The sequence below is a fragment of the Lemur catta genome, chromosome 2 (genome assembly GCF_020740605.2).
Source record: "Lemur catta isolate mLemCat1 chromosome 2, mLemCat1.pri, whole genome shotgun sequence".
Classification (NCBI taxonomy): Eukaryota; Metazoa; Chordata; class Mammalia; order Primates; family Lemuridae; genus Lemur; species Lemur catta.
The window spans coordinates 71456040-71476635 of NC_059129.1; the positions used below are offsets into that span (position 1 = coordinate 71456040).

At 35.9% G+C, this 20596-nt stretch overlaps 1 protein-coding gene across 1 annotated transcript in view; it reads left to right on the forward strand.

The window, feature by feature from the left end:
• Nucleotides 1-12476, forward strand: part of COL19A1 (collagen type XIX alpha 1 chain) — a 308626-nt gene extending 296150 nt beyond the window's left edge. The window contains exons 49-51 of the mRNA XM_045542219.1: nucleotides 4478-4606; nucleotides 11519-11596; nucleotides 11758-12476. Coding sequence (XP_045398175.1) covers nucleotides 4478-4606; nucleotides 11519-11596; nucleotides 11758-11885 — 335 coding nt within the window. The 3' untranslated portion in view covers nucleotides 11886-12476. The remainder of the gene's footprint in view (nucleotides 1-4477; nucleotides 4607-11518; nucleotides 11597-11757) is intronic.
• The last annotated feature ends 8120 nt before the right edge of the window (nucleotides 12477-20596 follow it).

A 20596-nucleotide genomic window follows, 5' to 3' on the forward strand; every position in this document is an offset into this window, starting at 1 on the left:
GATCTTAAATGGGGACCAGCATCCATCAGATCTCTATCGGGCTCTCATTCATCATTCAGTCTATGGCCAGAGATTCCAGTCCCGTACGTGTTGCAATATGTTTCCATTCTGCCTGCTTTGTGACTTAAGAATGTGAGTGTAGAATGATTTCTCTTTGAATAATTACAGCTAATACTTAATATCTGTTAGGGCTTTTTCATTAATAATTCTATATGAAAAAAATCTGTTTTACTTTCTTAAGCAGTAAGGGCCTACGTTGTCTTAAAATAATTTTTAAATTGAAAACTCATAAAAAAACAGGTTTTACTCAGAAGCAATTTACTCTTTATCAAAAAAAAAAGTAAAACATACATATCTGTTTAAGTGAAAAATGCCTTTGCCATTCAACTGAATGAACTAATCTGAGTGAGAAGACTGGAAAAAATTGAAGTAAATGTTTACAAGGTCTGTGTGATTTGGTCTCTGTATTTTCTAACTGACAGTTAAAATTTCTGTTATGTTCTATCTGTAGTTTGGTCTTCACTTAACAAAGTAAACACTAATTTTAACAGAAAAAAACTTTCCTGGAATATTTGTATGGACAAAATGAAGGCTGAATTTTTCAAATCAAAGATTCATTTTTTTTTTTAGTTTCTAATTTCAAAATATTTCAGACGTACAAACATTTTGGTTACATATATTGCCTTTGTACCACCTGAGTCAGAGCTACAAGCATGTCCATCCCCCAGACAGTGTGCACCACACCCATTAGGTGTGAATATACCCATCCCTTTCTCCCCCCTCCCACCTGCCCAACACCCAACAAATGTTACTTACATATGTACAAATAAGTGTTGATCAGTTATTGCCAATTTAATGGTGAGTTCATGTGGTGCTTATTTTTCCATTCTTGTGATACTTCACTTAGTAGAATGGGCTCCAGCTCTATCCAGGTTAATACAAGAGGTATTAGTTCACCATTGTTTTCTATGGCTGAGTAGTACTCAATGGTATACATACACCACATTTTATTAATCCACTCATGTACTGATGGCACTTGGGTTGTTTCCACATCTTTGCAATTGTGAATTGTGCTACTATAAACATTCTAGTGATGCCTTTATTATAGAATGTCTTTTTTTTCCTTTGGGTAAATACTCAGTAGTGGGATTGCTGGATCAAATGGTAGTTCTACTTTTAGTTTTTTAAGGTATCTCCATATTACTTTCCATAGAGGTTGTATTAATTTGCAGTCCCACCAGCAGTGTAAGAGTGTTCCTATCGCTTGCATCCTTGCCAACATTTGTTGTTTCGGGAGGCATCACATTACCAAACTTCAAACCATACTGCAAGGCTATAATAACCAAAACAGCATGGTATTGGCACAAAAAGAGAGATGTAGCAATGTAACAGAACAGAGAACCCAGATATAAAACCATCTGCATACATCCAACTGGTATTTCACAAAGCAGCAACAATATTCACTGGGGAAAAGAAGCCCTGTTCGATAAATGGTGCTGGGAGAATGGATAGCCACATGCAGAAGAATGAAACAGGATCCATAGTTCTCACCACTCACAAAAATTAATTCAAGATGGATAAAAGACTAAAAAAGAATGCTAGAAGAAAATGTTGGAAAAACTCTTCCATATGTTGGCCTACAGAAAGAATTTATGAATATTAAATAAAAAATAAATAAATGGGACTTGATTAAAAAGCTTCTGCATAGCCAAAGAAATAATCAATAGAGAAAGTAAACAACCTACAGAATAGGAGAAAATATGCACAAGCTATATATATCTGATAAAGGGCTAATAACCAGAATCTACAAAGAACTCAGGCTGTTATAAAGTAGGCATAAGACATGAACAGAAGCATTTCAAAAGAAGATATACAAATGGCCAAGAACCATATGAAAAAATGTTCAACATCACTAATCATCAGAGAAATGCAAATTTAAACCGCAATGACATATCACCTTACCCCTCTCAGAATGACTATTATTAAAAAGTCAAGAAACAATAGATGCTGGTGTGGATTCAGGAAGAAAGGAACACTTATACACTGTTCTAATGATCTGTCTTAAGAAATGCTAAAAGGATTTCCTCAGGTTGAAACAAAAGGAGACTAACTATATAAGTTATTAAGTATGGAATGTCTGATTTCCTTAAGTCTTAATTTTGACAGTTGATATCACTGACATTTCACTTTGACACTTCTTGTTTTATTTTTATTGTGAAGGCATATCCTCATTCTTTAAAATGCACATTTTGGCTTATGATTATCTTTCAAATTTTTTAGAGCAATTTTTGTGAAACCAGGCATAAGTCAAAAACTCATGTTATTTTCAAATATGAGTTCCATTGTGGAACCAATGCAATGCATGCAGCTCAAAATATCAACAAAGTGTTTGGGAAGGATGTGACTAATGAATGCACAGTACATCAATGGTTTGATTCATGCCATTATGGTGATTTTAATCTTTAAAATGAGCCATGTGGTTGATCTGAGACCAAGGTAGATAATGATGAGCTGAAAGCTATAGTGGAAGCAAATCCATTCCAACCTATGCATGAATTAGCAACAAGGTTTAATGTTCCTATTTCAACAATATTTGACCATTTGAAACAAATTGGCAAGGTAAAGAAGCTGGATAGATGGGTTCTGCATGAATTAAATAAGTATCAGAAGAGAAATCGTCTTGAAGCTTGCCTTTCTTTGCTGTCATGATATAAAGGCAAAGCATTTCTACACTGTATTGTTACATGTGATGAACAATGGATTCTTTTTGACCGTCAGAAGTGTTTGGCACAATGGTTGGATAAAGATGAAATGCCAAAACACAGTCCAAAACCAAATGTTCATCAAAGCTAATGGTGTCTGTTTGGAAGTCTAGCACTGGTAATATCCACCACAGCTTCATGAAACCTGGTCAGTTAATGACAGTGGATGTCTACTGCAACCAGTTGGATGATATGATGAGGTTGCTTGCAATTAAGCAGATGAGATTGATCAATAGAGACAGGCCAAACCTCTTGCAAGACAATGCTCTACCACATGTCACACAAAGCTGCTCAAACTATAGAAGCTGGACTTGGAAACTCTTTGTCATCCACAGTATTCAGCAGACCTTGTACCAACTGACTACGACTTCTTCCAGGCTTTGGACCACTTCTTGCAAGGAAAAATATTCAATTCTCAACAAGCTGTGGAAAACACCTTTTGTGATTTCATTGCCACTTGCTCTATAGGCTTCTTTGCTGCTGGCATAAACAAGCCACTGTTAAAATGGCAAAACTGTGTCAATAATTTAGGCACATACTTTGATTAATTGTACTGCTTCTTGTTTGAGATATAATAAACTAAACTTTTGATTTGAAATAGACATTTCATATTTAATGGCCTAAAAATATATGAAAGTACCAAACTCACTGTAAAGGCATGAATATAGTCAAATTCAGTATACTGTAATACTGACATGGTATTAGAAAAGTCATTCATAAATGACTTTTAAGTCTAGTACAAGATCTAAAAGACAAAAATAATTAAAAATAACTGCAGTTACAATAATTTGTTAATGGATACACTATATATAAAAGATGTAAATTGTAACATCAGTAACAAAAATGTGAGAAGTTAAAGTGTAGAATTTTTGTAGGTTACTTGTTTGTTGTCTGTCTCTTTGCAATAGTATGTACACTTTATGACAACAGCATCCTTTTTAGGAAGATTGATTTGTTCACTGTTATATCCCACTGCACTTATCACAATGCCAGCACTTATATATTTTGAATTTTTTAAACTAAATTAATGAATGTTAAGGTGCATTTAATATCTTCATCAGGTCATGGATAAAACTGTTATACATTTATATGACCAAAGATAGAATCTTTTTTTTTTTTTTTTTTTTTTTGAGACAGAGTCTCACTGTGTTGCCCGGGCTAGAGTGAGTGCCGTGGCGTCAGCCTAGCTCACAGCAACCTCAAACTCCTGGGCTTAAGTGATCCTACTGCCTCAGCCTCCTGAGTAGCTGGGACTACAGGCATGCGCCACCATGCCCGGCTCATTTTTTCTATATATATTTTAGTTGGCCAGATAATTTCTTTCTATTTTTAGTAGAGACGGGGTCTCGCTCTTGCTCAGGCTGGTCTCGAACTCCTGACCTCAAGCGATCCACCCGCCTCGGCCTCCCAGAGTGCTAGGATTACAGGCATGAGCCACCGCGCCCGGCCCAAAGATAGAATCTTACAGCAAGTCACTAAATATTTTCCTAGAGTTTGTCACGTAGCCATTAATGATCAACTTCAATGTTTGGTTTGGTATCATTTTAAATCAAAGACATCCATGAAATTTGTAATTACCATTTTGTTGATGTGATGACATAGTTCTCTCTGACATTCCCCCAATCAATGAATAAAGTAATACTATAATAAATATTTTACTATTCCTTAAAAAATTCTCTTACATGCTATATTATTTTTTTCTTTCTTAAATGAAGAGAGGATGGCCGTGTTCCTATCCCAGCTCAAGCTGCCAGCAGCAATGTTGGCTGCTCAAGCTCATGGGAGGCCTGGGCCACCAGGGAAGGATGGGCTGCCGGGGCCACCAGGAGACCCTGGCCCCCAAGGTAAGTCTTCAAGTGTCATATTGGCTTACTAGTGTTTTAACTCTAAGTGTTTATAATGTGCTAATCACAGTGAGGGAAAAATGTGTGTGTGTATATGATACATATAAAATGGTTCATATCAAATATCTTGCTAATATTTGACATTCTATTAGAAGTAAATATTTAACTACTACTACTTCAAATTTAAAACTGATAATTACCTGCTATTCTAAATGTATTTTAATAATATTTGTTATAACAATAATAGCAATAATATGTGCTTGTATATCATTATGATCTAGGAATCTTAGACTTGTTTACGCCTCCCCTTTGGTGTAAGTTAAACAAGAGTCATCATCTTAGTATCTTAAAGAAACTGAGGGAAGAGTCTTGGGAGACTCTACTACAAATAGTTATTTGGTTCTAGACTATATTTTTAAGACATTTTAGAATTATTTTGCTTCTACAGCCATAAAGAAGAATGAAATCCTGCCATTTGCAACAAGATGGGTGGAACTGGAGAACATTATGTTAGGTGAATAAGCCAAGCACAGAAAGATAAATCTTACATGTTCCTACTCATATGTGGGAGCTAAATATTAAAATGATTGATTTTATGGAGACAGAGAGTAGAATGATGTTTGCCAGCGGCTGGGAATGGAAGTGGGGAGGGGAGGATAAAATAGGGATGGTTAATGGGTGCAAAAATATAGCTAGAGGGCCAAGCATGGTGGCTCATGCCTGTAATCCTAGCACTCTGGGAGGCTGAGGCAGGAGGATCACTTGAGCCCAGGAGTTCAAGAACAGCTTGGGCAGTAGCAAGACCCTGTCTCTTAAACAAAAAATTAAAAAATTAGCCGACATGGTGGTTCATGTCTGTAGTCCCAGCTACTCCAGAGGCTGAGGCAGGAGGATCACTCGAGCCCTGGAGTTGGAGGCTGCCGTGAGCTATGATGACACCACTGCACTCCAGCCTGTGCAATAGAGTGACACCTTATCTCAAATAAATAAATAAATAAATGTTTATGTATATATATATATTTAGATAGAATGAACAATATTTGATAGCACAACAAAGTGGCTATAGTCAACAATAAATTAGGGAATACTTTAAAATAACCAAAAGAGTGAAATTGGAATGTTCCTAGCACAAAGAAATGATAAATGCTTGAAGTGATGGATACCCCAATTACCCTGATTTGATTATTACACGTTGTATGTTTTGTTCAAAACATCGCATGTACCCTATAAGTATTAATATATACAACTACTATGTACCCATAATAATTGAAAATAAATTTTTTAAAAAAATAAGAATACAGTTGAAAATAATATACATGCAAAGAATTGCTTTTCCTTCACTAGTTCTCTTTCCTTCCTACTGCTTTTCTGTAATATTAAGCCTTGTTTTCTGTAGAAAGTGTCCCAAGGTGATTAATGTGCCTTCCCTCAACTGAAAGAGCAACACCTGTTCAGTCCCCAATTATAGTGTCTGTTAGGATCCTAACTTATAATTATGATTGACAAGTCTTTTAGTTTAGTTAGCACGGTATAAAACAGCAACAGTCAAAACCCATTCTAGTTTTCTTAAACATGTATTCTACCTTTCTCTTAGATCATGGAGAAGTCTGGCAGACAATTGAAGGAAAGAAAAAAGCATAGACTCAGGGGTAGCCTTCTGTGTGTGCACTCTTGCGTAAAGGGTGGCTAACTATTATCTTTTTTTTTTTTTTTTTTTTTTTTGAGACAGAATCTCACTCTGTTGCCTGGGCTAGAGTGCCGTGGTGTCAGCCTAGCTCACAGCAACCTCAAACTCCTGGGCTCAAGTGATCCTACTGCCTCAGCCTCCCGAGTAGCTGGGACTACAGGCATGCACCGCCATGCCCGGCTAATTTTTTTCTATATATATAATTTTAGCTGTCCAGATCATTTCTGTCTATTTTTAGTAGAGAGGGGATCTTGCTAGTTGGGTCTATTCTAAAGTCAGAGTATATGCAACCGGAAGGAAGATATTGAAGGCCCATGTGAAGATGTATTATGCCTCAAACCGCATGAAGGGTAAGCACGGTTAACACCAACAGGAGAAAAACTCTGGGTAGAACCTTCAAATAGTGACAGTCCAGGAGGACAAAAACAATGGAAAATTGGGCTAAATCAAGGAAAACAGCTCTGGAACTGGAGTCTCCTGTTCCACACAAACACCTAGCTCCCGACACCCTCACAGGTGTGGGGAGGCCCATCTGGAAGGCTGGCAGTCAGAGGCAGTCAACTGTATCAGTGAGGCTTTTACAAACGAGACTTCTATCCATTACTCCATTTGCCCAGCATTTTCCAAAGGATTTCTATAGATTTTATCTGCCGTTCTGCCTAAGAGATATTAGAGACTACTTCTACTCCTGATAGGGCTTTTGGATGCAATTCTTGAATTTGGAAGATTTCTCCATATGATTTCCAGTTTTTTGTAAACCTAGGTTTACTAAAATTGTCAAAACTGTGTCCCACCGTGGGGTTTCTGACAACAGGCATATCTTGACTACAACTTAGTATTTGTCTCCCTTAACCTTGGCATAATACCTCCTTTTCAGTATTTGTTAAATTTGCCAGAAATGAAGCAAAGGAAAGAAAGAAAACTTGCAAAAATGGGGTTTGTTTTTAAGTAATATTTGCCTAAACTCATGTTGTGCTGATAATCCTGTTCAAAGGCACAGAGAAATCTTACTGAAAAGAAAGTTTGATTTTTGGTGCCTCTTCAAGACTGCATAACGAATTAAAGGGTTTTTCTATGGTAGGTAGATAGGTATGAAGTGCTTAGAAGATGAAGTCATACATGTAACTTCCAAGCTTTGATCTGCTCAATTTAAAAGTTTTCTCAAAAAGGAAAGAAAAAATGCATATAAAACCACTACTTTAGTGTCCACGCAAACTTTGGACTCTGTTTGCTGAATTAGTCCTTTTCTTGACACCGCATGATTGAGTTTGAGAAAGGGTTGAGGTGAGAAATGCAGCATAGAAAGGGAAAGACAATGTGGCCACTGAGTACGACACAGTATGTTTTGCCCACTCATTAATTCCGTTTGATGGTGGCTCTTCTGAAATTTCTAAAAGAAACTTTGTGTTTTCAGTGTTTGTCAGGAAAGAAATCCATTTTGTTTAAAATGAAGTGGTTTGTTTGAAATATGTGCTATAGAATGAGTCCTTTATTATCTTCTTATCTTAAGGGAAGGCCGAAAATATAAAGAGGGCTCATAAAGTTCCCTGTGATCATTCTGAGAAGGAGCAGACATATATTAATAGAAAACTATGAGAAAACTTATGTGAGACTGCTAGAAGTTGGCAATCCAAGTTGGAAAAGGGAGGGACTGCCCCTACCAAGATTCTTGTAATGAAAACTTGTGGATCCTCTGTCAGTGCCCTGATCTTAAAGTGAGAATAGAGACCATTATCACTTTGACTTAGGTTGCCTCATTCATATTTTTTCGAAATTCCCAAAGGGATGGTTGTTTATATACTTTTTAAATTCAAAAGCATTTCCAGACAGTTTTCGATTTTAGCCATCCTGTGGGGCTCTATCGCCTTCACAGGGTGCATTGACAGGGACCTTCCCCTGGGGTTCTTCATTCCCACCTCTGGTCTGCAGCACAGGGCCTCAGGGCCGGTGCTCCAAGGGTGAGCTGAGAATGTGCCACATGGAGATCAAAGAAGCCCCAAGAAACGTGATCCAACTGGGTTTCCCTATATAAATAGGAGAGGTGAAGTCTCCTAACAGACTTTATCCTCCTGTGTGAGTTTTATGAGAAAAAAAAAACTTTATTTAAACTTTTCCCAAATACAGCATATTCTTCACTCATATGGAAACCCCAAGGAATAGATGCCACACTTGAAAGCCCTGTTCAATTCAGAAAGAACCCCACATGGGGTTGGTAGGGAAAAACCAGACACATCCACTCCATGTGCCCTCCATCAGTTTTAAAGGGACAGTACTGGGAGTGTTTGTTCTTATTTTTGAACTTTTAAAATTTAGCTGTTATTGGTTTATAATGAAGGAAAACCTTCTGTTATTTGTAAGCCGGTGGCCCATAGCACAATTCATGTGACTGATGGAGATTTGACCTTTCAAATTTGTTGGCAGTAAGAGCCTTTGGCAATGGGAGGGCGAGTGAGTGTGTGTCCAAATGACTAACGGGTGCTGCTGTCCATCAGCGGACCAGAACCAAGGAAGCTAAACTACTTGTAAGGCACAACACAAGTGCCCACATGAATAATATTTCTCCCAACATGCCAACAGCATCTTCCAGCTTAATTTGTCCAGTATGCATATAGATGCACAGATTCACAACTTTAGAAGTAAACCTCTGCGATTGAAACTGAAATCTCCCTATTGGAAATAAACACAAGCTAGCACCTGAAAAACTATACCAAACACAAAGTTTCATCAATGACTAGTGCTTCTAGGTGGATTCAATTAGGACTCCGCTGTTATTTAATTTCTGTTTTCCTGTATAAGCTACAGTGAAATCAAACTGTCATCCTGTATACTTACAGTGTGTGAAAATATATGTCTGTTTGCAGATAGACCAGCCTCTTCCAAATTTAAAGAGAGGCCTGCCCAAGAAGTGAAAAGCTTAATTCTAGAAAAGGGGAAAGCTATTATTGACTTTGTTATCATTCCTATCTGAAGTTTTGTTATGAAGCAATTATAAAATAAGACCCTATGGCTTTATGGTGGCCTTCATAATAAATGCACTTGGGTCCTTAATAGGAAATGCAAGAGTAGAAAACTCTCCTATGCTTGTGTAATTCAAAGGCATTATCTATGAATAACAGGTAGTTATTAACCTAATGAACTGAGAAATTTGTACAAAGAAATTGCTACATTTGCCAGGAGGAGGAAGGTAAATGTTACCTTTTTATACAAATATACAAATTATCATTTCTTGTTTTTTAATACCATATGCACTGAAATCCATGTGGGATACTATATTTTTGGATATTAAAATCTGAAAACTGAATTTGAATTAAATCATTGGTTTTAGCAGATATATTCTTCATTTGGAATTGTTACAGTCTTGTTAATCCTCTTGTTAATAAAAAACTCATATATCTTTGGTTATCATTCTTTCCTCATTTTTTAGCCCATGATCTTAAGTACTTACTGAGATAGCTTGAGGGTCAACTTCACAATCTTTCTATAATAGTGGGACCTGGGTTGAACTATCAAATACACCTCAAGTAATAAATGTTATGTTACTTGAGAAATGTTTAAATAATAGATTTGGAAGGGTGCTTTCAAATGACCCTAAGTACAACTATTTTTCCCTGTTGTTCACATATGTTAAGTGAAAGTCATTTATATCAAAGAAATCTTAGACATATTTTAAATTTGACTATATATCAACTTAGGATATTGTGCCACATGTTGATGCCATTATTATCTCTAGGATTTAGGATTGTATTGGATCTCTTTAACATAATTTTCAAATTTAAATGTGTGAAGGTTTCTGGCTATATGTATTTCCAATATATACTTCAAAATATTTTTTAATATATATCTTTTTTTCCACTATTTTCACATTTATGGTCAAGTCACACCTCTGTAGCAAAGAAATAACTGTGTAGTGATTGTGTTGCTAATGTTATCTGGATAATACTGTGTACGTTGAATGGCCAAGTCAAAACTGAGGATGGTAACTCCAAAGCTAATGTCTAATTCTCAACAATAATGGAAAATAACTTATTACATATACTGTTCATAGGGAGCATTAAATTTTCCCCTCCTGTCATGTCCTACTATAATAACACACCTTTATGGAAAGGCAAACTGAGCTAGGACCTACTGTTTCCTACTGAGATGCTCTCCCTCTTATACCCTTGCTGTGTGTCTGCATTAATTCTGCATAGCTGCTCTGTTCATTGGGACTGGCAGAAATCTTTAAGCATGAAAAAGTTCGAAATAAAAGCTCTATTTACCATCACTGCAAAACTCTTTTAGCACAGAACCTTTTCTTCAAACAAAGTTTTACTTGAATGTCAATAAATAAAACACAGATAAAAATGTTTTATGCTTTTTTTTAAAGCAGGGATAAGGACTCCTGGAGACATAAATTGCTCTGTACTGTTCTAGCTCAGGCTATAACAAGCATATTCAATAATCAGAGTGATTTTATCTTAAAATGTACACAGATCTTAGACCTGATTCATTTTGGTTAAAATATCTTAAGTTGATGAAGTGCATTTGAGAGAACCCCTCAATCCCCTGTTTTCTAGCACTATTGAAGCTCCTTTGGAATTATAAACTGCCATGTGAAAACATGGGGTTGCTGTGTAAACTTTCCTTAGACAGGAGATAATATTGTTATAGTCATTAATTTGAACACAGACCTGACTCTTTAGATAAGTTAATTCACATGTACTCACACTCTTGCTATCATTTACTTAATATTAAAATCATGAGTTGCTTGTTTATTTCATTTCCTTTAATTCTCAGACTAAGATCCAGATTCTTATATTATCTTGTTCTCATTTTAAGTAGGACTCTTTCAGTATACTTCTTTTCCTTACCCTGTACCTAGCCTCTAGTCAGAATTCCTAATGAAGAGGGCTCACACACCCTGTCATAACTATTTGAAAGAACATATGAATGATTGATTTGAGTTACTGAGGTTTCATTTTCAATGCCAAAAATTTCACTAAGAGTTAGACTAGTTGAAACTTTTTATAGTAGTTGCATCTTTTTAAGATCCTCATTGCTCTGTTGTACTCAGTCTGTTTGATACGCAAGTTTAATATGTGCTTAATACAAAGCAGATGGCTGATATTCTATTTATGTTAGGTGAAGGAATCACATAAATATCATAGACTCAGAAAATGGTTCTTTTATGTGCTATTGCCATATAAAACTTTTTATATCTCTGTTTTTATGTACCTCTCGCTTAGGCTACCGAGGACAGAAGGGAGAAAGAGGTGAACCTGGAATTGGGCTGCCAGGGAGTCCTGGTCTTCCTGGGACTTCAGGTAATAGTGACATTATCTTCACGACACCAGCAAGCCTCTAAAAATGGTAACCATGCTTCTCCCCTTTGGTCCTTACATATATGTCAAGTTGAATGATCTATGTTGATTGGAGGGAGGGCTATATGTGATCTGCAGTCTGATGAGGTCTTTTATTTTATTAGCTCTGGGTTTGCCAGGCTCACCAGGTGCCCCAGGGCCCCAGGGCCCCCCAGGACCCAGTGGAAGATGTCACCCAGAAGATTGCCTCTATCCTGTGTCTCAAACCCATCAGCAGACAGATGGGAAATGAACACACCTGAAGAAGACTTGGTTCCTGGTGATACCTCCTTGCCATTGGAGTTACCTTAATACTGTCTGCCAACCCTCATGATATGTGGGCTTTTATTTTATTTATTTTTTTTTTTTTTGGTGTAGGCCAGACATTAAAAGCAACCATTTGAATCCTATTCCTACAGGAATTGCAAATCAGCATTTTTAGATTTTTCCCAAATTCATTCCATATGTTTTACTTTACCATTACTATGCTTTTGATTCAGTTTTATATGAAATACACAAGCAAATCTTATCAATAGCTCTTCTTCAAAAACAAATTACGTCTTATGATTTAGTAGACTGGTGATGATATCCATTTTGCAGACTCATCGACATGTGGTTGGCCTTTGCTTTCTGAATTTTAAAGTTTCAGACTTATCTTGAAGTTTTCTTGGTGTTTAAATTTATTATCATTGCTAAGAATTTTGTCAACTTTTTGGATATAGTGCATTGCTCCTGTTGAATGTTTTTTGACTACTCTTTATAACTTAAGGATTCTTATACCTACATATGTCCTATTTATGCAGAAAAATAGGCAATAAGAGCTTCACTTTATAACTTATGTTTTGGAAAAAACACAGGAGCCTATTTTATCAGGGATCCCAAAAACCCACCATAGCCAACTACTGAAATGATTTTGTTAACTCTGTGTAATGAGCTCTATTCAAAGCAATCACCACTAGCATGTATATGTACTGCATGAAAAGGAAGGAACGAATTCCATTTGTATATGAGTTCCACAAGAAAAGCCTAACCCTCTGTGGTCCCGTCCCTGAGTTTCTCCTTGGTAAACAGAAAGCTGTTTTCCCTGAGAGATGTCTGGTGGTGAAGGTACCAAGTTGTCTTTGGTACTCCTGGAGCTTAAATGGCCTAGCAAGATCTTTGGGACCCTGTATCCATTATCCTTCCGACCTCATCACCCTCAGACGTTAAGACAAGAACTGGCCATCAGAACAAAGGATGGGATTTTTAGCAGCTGGAAAAGAAATCTACTTGCCCTAGAAGATGAATGAGTGGTGTCAGCAAATGCATATTGTGAAAGTGAAGCCCAAACCCTCTTAAGGAAGATAATGTTTCTCCAGAAACTGCAGCACGAGGTACAGCTCAACGAAGGAAAACCATGGGACTGAATGTGCAACTAGCACTCAGACTGAAGAGTTAACACTCGCTTCAAAACCATGTCCTCTGAAAGGAAACAAAAACATAGTGATCATCAACCAAACTCCTAAACGGTATGTCTACTGATTAGCTATACATTATTTTGAGAAATTGTTGGTTGAAAACAACTGATTTTCTGGAATACTGGGCATGAGGATGTTGCTAAAATCTAGCTGGTGGGTTCCGCAGATGCTGCGAGCCTGGCACCAGGGCCCTACTGTCTCAGAAATCAGGGTTCTTACCTCTTCAAGAAACAGTGTAGATTTCAATTTGGCTAAAGCAGGGTAGGAGGATTGCTTTTGTCTGTTAATTGAAAAATGAGTTTGGAAAGACAAGCCCACTGAAATTAGAAAAAGCTGTGAACAGAGGTATGTCTGAGGAGTGTGCCTAAATTAAGGCAGGGTTTGTTCCAAGGCACCTATGATTTGAACTGGTTTTCATTATAAATGAATGAACTGCTGGTCAGGTAATGCCTACATGGCTGTGCATACACACAACCTCTTAGTTCTTTCATACTGAGTTATACTGTATATTTCAAGTCCAAGTTTATTTATTTTCTTTTTCAAGGTTATTTTATTTAAGTGTTTTTAACTTTAAATTGATTTTCTTTCCTGTGCAATACCTACAATGGTGCTGTGTTTTAAACTCACACAATTGGAATATACATATGTGTTTTCTTAGTAAAATGATAATTTATCCCAAAAAAGTGTACATAGATCTAAAATTTGGTGCTATGTGTATATCTTGAACTTTTAATTTGTTGAATTTTCTGAAAGCTTGCAATTTATCTGCCACTCATATTAATTTACTTGAATTTGTCCTAAAGCTAAACATTTTATGTTTTCAAAGATTATTTTTTCATATTAATTAATAGGTTGTTTATCTTTCTTTGTGCCTCTTTGCTAATTTAAAAGTGTTCATTTTATCATTTTAATGTTTTTGTGGACTTTTTTGCTGATGGTGATCAATTTGGGGGGGATTTTTTTTAGTTGATCCTTTCATATACATAAAAAGACACAATTCATTTTGTTTTATAAATTCTATCCATTTTTAGTCTACAAAACATGTCATGCATCCTTCCTTACAAATTGTATATCTAGGAATCTTTCTTTTTTCAAATTCCCTTAATGCTTGACTGGTTTATCTTGTTCCAAAGATTTGGATTTTTTCAGGTAATTTGAGAAGGAAAGGGAGGGAGGTGGAAATATAATATAATATGATTCATATTACAAAATGGAGCTATCACAATGATTCAGGCTCATTTTTTGTAACTGGGACATCTGACTAACTTTGACATAACTAGAAAAAAATGGGCTGTGTCCCCATGGTCCAAGCCCTATCTCACCCCATTCTATTATTTACCTGCAGATCCTTTTTTCTGCCTCGGCTCTATATACATGATATGCGACAAAGGGAAGCATGAAATGCTGGGTCCAGCTAATATAACACCAAATGAAGTGGAGATTTGGCATTTCCTAATTCCTTTAATAAAAAGAAAGTAAATAATTTGGGCCCCAAAGTAGGGTGGGAAATTTTCCTGTAAATAACTTCGTGGTTGCCAAATCTCTTGTACCATTTTATTCCATTCCAAGATACATGTTTATTTCCACATAGATGTCAGAGATGTCCACAGCAGGGGAGAAGAATTATCAAATTTCATGAATTATTTCATTTGCACTCCAGATAACATGAGTATTTAAATAGAAAAATAGAGCCAGGCGCAGTGGCTCACGCCTGTAATCCTAGCACTCTGGGAGGCCGAGGCGGGCGGATGGTTTGAGCTCAGGAGTTCGAAACCAGCCTGAGTAAGAGTGAGACCCCGTCTCTACTAAAAAAATATAAAGAAATTAGCTGGACAACTAAAAATATATAGAAAAAAATTAGCTGGGCATGGTGGCACATGCCTGTAGTCCCAGCTACTCGGGAGGCTGAGAAACAAGGATTGCTTGAGCCCAGGAGTTTGAGGTTGCAGTGAGCTGGGCTGAAGCTATGGCACTCTAGCCCAGGCAATAGAGTGAGACTCTGTCTCAAATAAATAAATAAATAAATAAAAATAATTATGGGCCTGGATATTAAAACTGTGATTTCCATATGCAAGTATGTTTGAATTCCAGTCTTGCATATTATTCCAAGATCAGTTAACACTTTCAGATAGAAGTCTTTCTATGCAAACAAGAGATGACTTCAATTAATATTTGTGGTCTTTGGAATCTAAAGAAAAAAGGAAAAATAATGCATGAATTTGTTCATTGTTCTTTCCAACTGAAGACATTTACCATTACTCCTAACTACAACAGAACACAGCCAGTCTTAACCTTTTAAACTTTGTACCTGTGATCATAATGTAAAGTAACCCCATATGCTTATTTCTATATTTCATGATGTTGTTGAAACTTTAAAATTTTAGTCACTTATAGAGCTTAAGTAATTATCTTAAGATATGTTGTCTGTAAAAATTGTCCTTTGATATTTGGCTCATAATTTTTTATGAGTATGTTTTAGGAGTTAAATAAGGTTTAGCTGTTCAGTCTTTCTCATCTGTTGGGAACCTATGATATACCTCCTTTTGTCCACAAGATGGTGTTTAAAGCAATTTGTTCAGAAGAACTGAACAGACTCACAGAAATACGAGGCTAGGAACAGTTTAGTGGACAATGAAATCAGACCTTTGCCCTTGCACTTTTTTTTTTTACTTTTGTAACTCATTTTTTTTTGTTAATTTATGTTTTTCCTAATTTTAAGTATCTTTATGAAGCAGGCACTATACCTTTGATTTGTTGACTGTTTCAGTTTTATTTCTTCAGTGGATATATACATATATAGATAAACACACACATATAGCTATTTAACGTGCAAATTTACTATTCATAACTTTGTACACTACCCTCATATTTTAGTGATTAATATGAAGACACCTAAGTAATCATCCTTTCAGACAGGATACATACTCTCTTTTGACAGACAGGTAAAAAGATTTAGCTTATCACAAGAAGTAGACAATTTCTAAAATTATACAATGTCTGAACTCCATAATGTTCGATGTGCTTAAAATTTTACAATTAGATTTGAATAATGTTTCTATTTTTCTAAACACCTATCACTATTTACAGAAGCAAGATTAGGAACACTGTTTTTTCAAAATACCATTTTTACTTTCCTAACATTTATAGTAGCAGGATGGAGAATTTCTAGGGCAAGTGTTATGCTGGAGCTGTTTAATGAATCCTCGGAGTAGTTTTGCAGATTTGTTTATTGCTATTGTTTTTCACATTTGTCTGTGTCCACTTTCTTGAGACACACAAGTGTTTCCTGTTGTGGTTTCCCACTCTTGTTTCTTAATACTTCAATGTTGTGGTGTAAAAGCACTCTGCCTTTATACCCTCTACCTCACTCAAAGATTACACAGGCTTCTGAGAGGAGGAGGTTCAGAAAAGAATTGGATTTGTATCTTTTAAGCCTATGTACTTCAAAGTGACTTAGCCCATTGAATTGTATTCATGTGTTAATTGGCTGCTAAAGTAGCATTAATTACGTTAATTTGTTCAACCACTGGAAGTTTCAGAAAACAAGACAAATGATAGTTTTCATTTTTAAGGTGTGGTATAGCTGTAGCTATAATCCAAACATTTTACTCAACAAAATTATGCCAGAGTAACTGATCAGTTTGGTTAAATTGAATGAAGCATGGGTGAACACAGGGAAAATTCCTTCAGACAGTAGATCCAGCATAGCAAAAATGAAAGATATGACAGGCTTTTAAGACCAAAGGTAAGGCCAGGTGCAGTGGCTCACCCCTGTAATCCTAGCACTCTGGGAGGCCGAGACGGGTGGATCTCTCGAGGTCAGGAGCTCGACACCAGCCTGAGCAAGAGTGAGACTCCCGTCTCTACTAAAAATAGAAAGAAACTATCTGGCCAACTAAAAATATATATAGAAAAAATTAGCCGGGCATGGTGACGCATGCCTGTAGTCCCAGCTACTCGGGAGGCTGAGGCAGTAGGATCGCTTGAGCCCAGGAGTCTGAGGTTGCTGTGAGCTAGGCTGACGCCACGGCACTCTAGCCTGGGCAACAGAGCGAGACTCTGTCTCAAAAAAAAAAAAGACCAAAGCTAAGTCTCAGGAAACCTAAATGGGAAAAAATTTCAAGTTCAAATCCAATAGTGAGTGATATGTGGTACAACTCAAGGAGTTCGCTAACTTGCTTCATGAATTTGTCAAAAGTGAATACAAATAAAGTGGGAAGATTCACTAAAATTAGAGGGTAGTTAAATAAGATTTCAGTTTATCAGACGCATGCGTGTTGCTTGACCGTGATAAGATTGTGGGTGTAAAGATGCTAGCTATTTTACAACTTTTTATTTTGCTGTGTTAAAGTATATTTTAGGGATAAATATTTTTCAGTGTATTAATGTATTTAAATTCAGATTGTATAGGCATATTTTACAACTATTTATTTTTAAAATAACATTTAGGATGTATTTTCCCCCATTTTGTTTGTTCTCTATCTTACCTTATCAAACTATTTAATGTTTAGTTCAATCTACTCACGTTAAATGGAATGGCACTACTTTTATTCTAAATCCCACATGGATATATATAATGCTTTGAGCCCTTGATTGCTATATATTCATTGCGCACAATGAGTTTGTAGCCTATCTCAGCAATAAAGGATTTGACCCTAAATCAGGGAATTCTAAGGTGCAGTTATTAGTGCCATATCTACTTTCATTATTTCTTGTGGCTGAAGTGCCACACTTCAGTTTCATTCTAAAAGTGTCAACCACAGGGATGCTCCCAAAGTGCTCTTGTACCAAGTGTGAACCCCACAGCTGTCCAAGGAAGCTGTAATTGATCTATCGCAGGGTTTATGTTTACCAGGGTTATGCTGGTAATTATAGTTCTGTTTGACACATGAATCATTAGATTTATAACCCATCTCCCTGGCAGCTCATAAAAAGCCTGGTCTAATGATTTCAGATGAGAATTATAAGCAGAAACAAAAGTCAGAAAGCTGGCAGTACTGTGGGACTTTTGTCCCCCAGAGTGATCACCTCACTAAAATCATTTGAGACTCAATTGCTGTAGAGGTTCCTGAATAAGAACTTTCACAATTAGCTTTTCTCATAAATATAAGCTCTTACATCATTAGTAATAAGATAACAGGCAATAAGTAGGTAAATACATAGCATGTTTTCTTAACAGAAATTAATTACATTAAGACATGCCAGTGGATTTAGACATTAATTTATACTGGGTCATAGCAGTGAAATATTCTTATCTGCAGGTTCGTTCCCTTCTGATGAATTAACTAGGTGCTCTCTAAGGAATTTTATATTTTCACACACAAATTTTCAACTTGTAGGCCAAAGACAAATTCAGACACATCTCAGAAAGCTAGTTTCTTAGACACAATTTTCCTCATTTGTTCTCTCTCCAGTTATTTTAGATAACTTGAAGTCAAGAGCAATGTGTGAAGGCATGTTAAGCAGAAAATTGGCATGGATTGCCATTTACTGAAACTAAAAATAATTATCAGTCAGCATCCTCTTCCTGATACCCAGATCTATCAATATGTTATACTTCCTCTAGTTATTTAAGGAGCATTTGAGTATGTGTATTTATAGACAGACATTATTACAGTTAGCCCATTGGATTTAATATTTACTGAGGTATACGTACTGAAAACTGACATGTCCTGGGACACAAGTTCACTAAAATAACTAAGTACAAAATGGAAAAGTATTTATTTTACTATATGACAAAAAAAGGACTTGACCTGTGTTTATTGAACAAAAATATTCTCTTAAAAAGATACTTAAAATAATTTATGTCAATTGCCCATTTATAAACAGGAAGATTACTAGTTTGCTAGTATTTTTTTCCTTAATACTGCTTTTTCACTCATTTTTCAGTCCTTTTCCAATATCATTCTTGATATTTGGAATAATTTTTATGTATTTCTAGTGATTTTCCACCTACGTTGGTTCATTTTTAAATGCAGACATTTTAATACCTCAGAAACACTCTTATAGCCAAAAAATTAAATAATGCAATCAGAGGTGATCTTCTAAAGGAGGGATTTATATTAAGCTTACGTCAGGTGACAAATCAGAGTTTACTAATGCTGTTTAAGAATAGTAATATTGGTGTAGTATCCATAATATAAAGTATCCACAAATAATAATTGATCACCTAACCTGATGTGACAAGTCAAGTCATTCACAATCTTCTGCTATACAGAAGCCAATTACTTAAAACCATGCCAGTGAATTTATGTGCTCAGACTGGGAAGTGATTTTCATAGTTCTATAACCAACCTGGCAGATATTTGAGATGAAGCCTGGACTAGAAATAAATCAGAAATCATTTGCCCTCAATTAACATGCCAGTTCTCACCAACTTTAAATATTTACACATTCTTCTCTCAGTGAATGCTCCAGTTGACACTTCATCCAACTTTATAAAATCTCTCAAAGACGATTTGGAGATTTCTATTTTGCTAGAGAGGTATTCTTGGTCAAATTCAACTCTTTCATGGAAAGGATTTTCTGGGCACTTTTCTTTGCAATTTCTAACTCAAGTATCTATTGCTTCCGTAAACTGTCTCACTTACCTGAAATTGATAATTGATTGTTCCTGCCATTTTGGAATGTGGTAGTTTTGCATAATCTATTTGTAAGTGGTTGTTTCCAATGTTGTTTCCCGTATCTGTGGAGCTTGTTGTACAGCCTTTATATTAATATATATGAGGTTTGTAAAAGTTGATGAACTGTTCTTTGAAATTTTATTTTTTTTAATTTTCTTATTAATATAGAACTTAGAAATACTTTATTTGATTATCTAATTTTTCTTTTGTTGTATTTGATTATGTCACGCCAGTTAAAATAAAAGCACTTTGGTGAAAAGATAATTTCTTTGAATTTATTTTGTGTCTCAGCTCCTGAAAAAGTTTGCCATTTTTATAAAGATTATTTTAGGGAGCTATAGCAGATACTTCCGTTTCCAAAAATCATATTCCAGACAAGAGGAAGAACATCCTTTCAGTCTGTGTAAATGACACTAATCTCTACAGCCAGGTTGGAATCTTTGCTAGATTTTAGCACAATTCATGCTAGAAGCACAGAACTATATGCTATAAGCAGTTTTAAAGAAATCCAAATACAGATTATATAATGATTGATTTAACCAAAAACAACTAGGGACTAGAATTTTAAAACATATGGAAAGTGGTATCAAAAATCCTATTAGTGCTTGCTTCCCGTTAACTTGAGAGATTGAGTTCCATAAACTAACTAGAGATATTGACTATTCTGAGCTGTTTTTCTATGCCCTAGGACAAGTCACTCATATGCGCTGTGACATAAAGTGAGTATATTAAGTCTGTGTTGGATAGTTCAAGTCAATGTTAAGGAAATAGCAAACCAATATGATTACATAAATAGAAAGTGCTTGAGTGGTCAGGAAATACCCATCTTATTAAGTGCTTTAGTTGAGCTGCCTTTATAAAATTTATAAGAAATGGTGAAACAT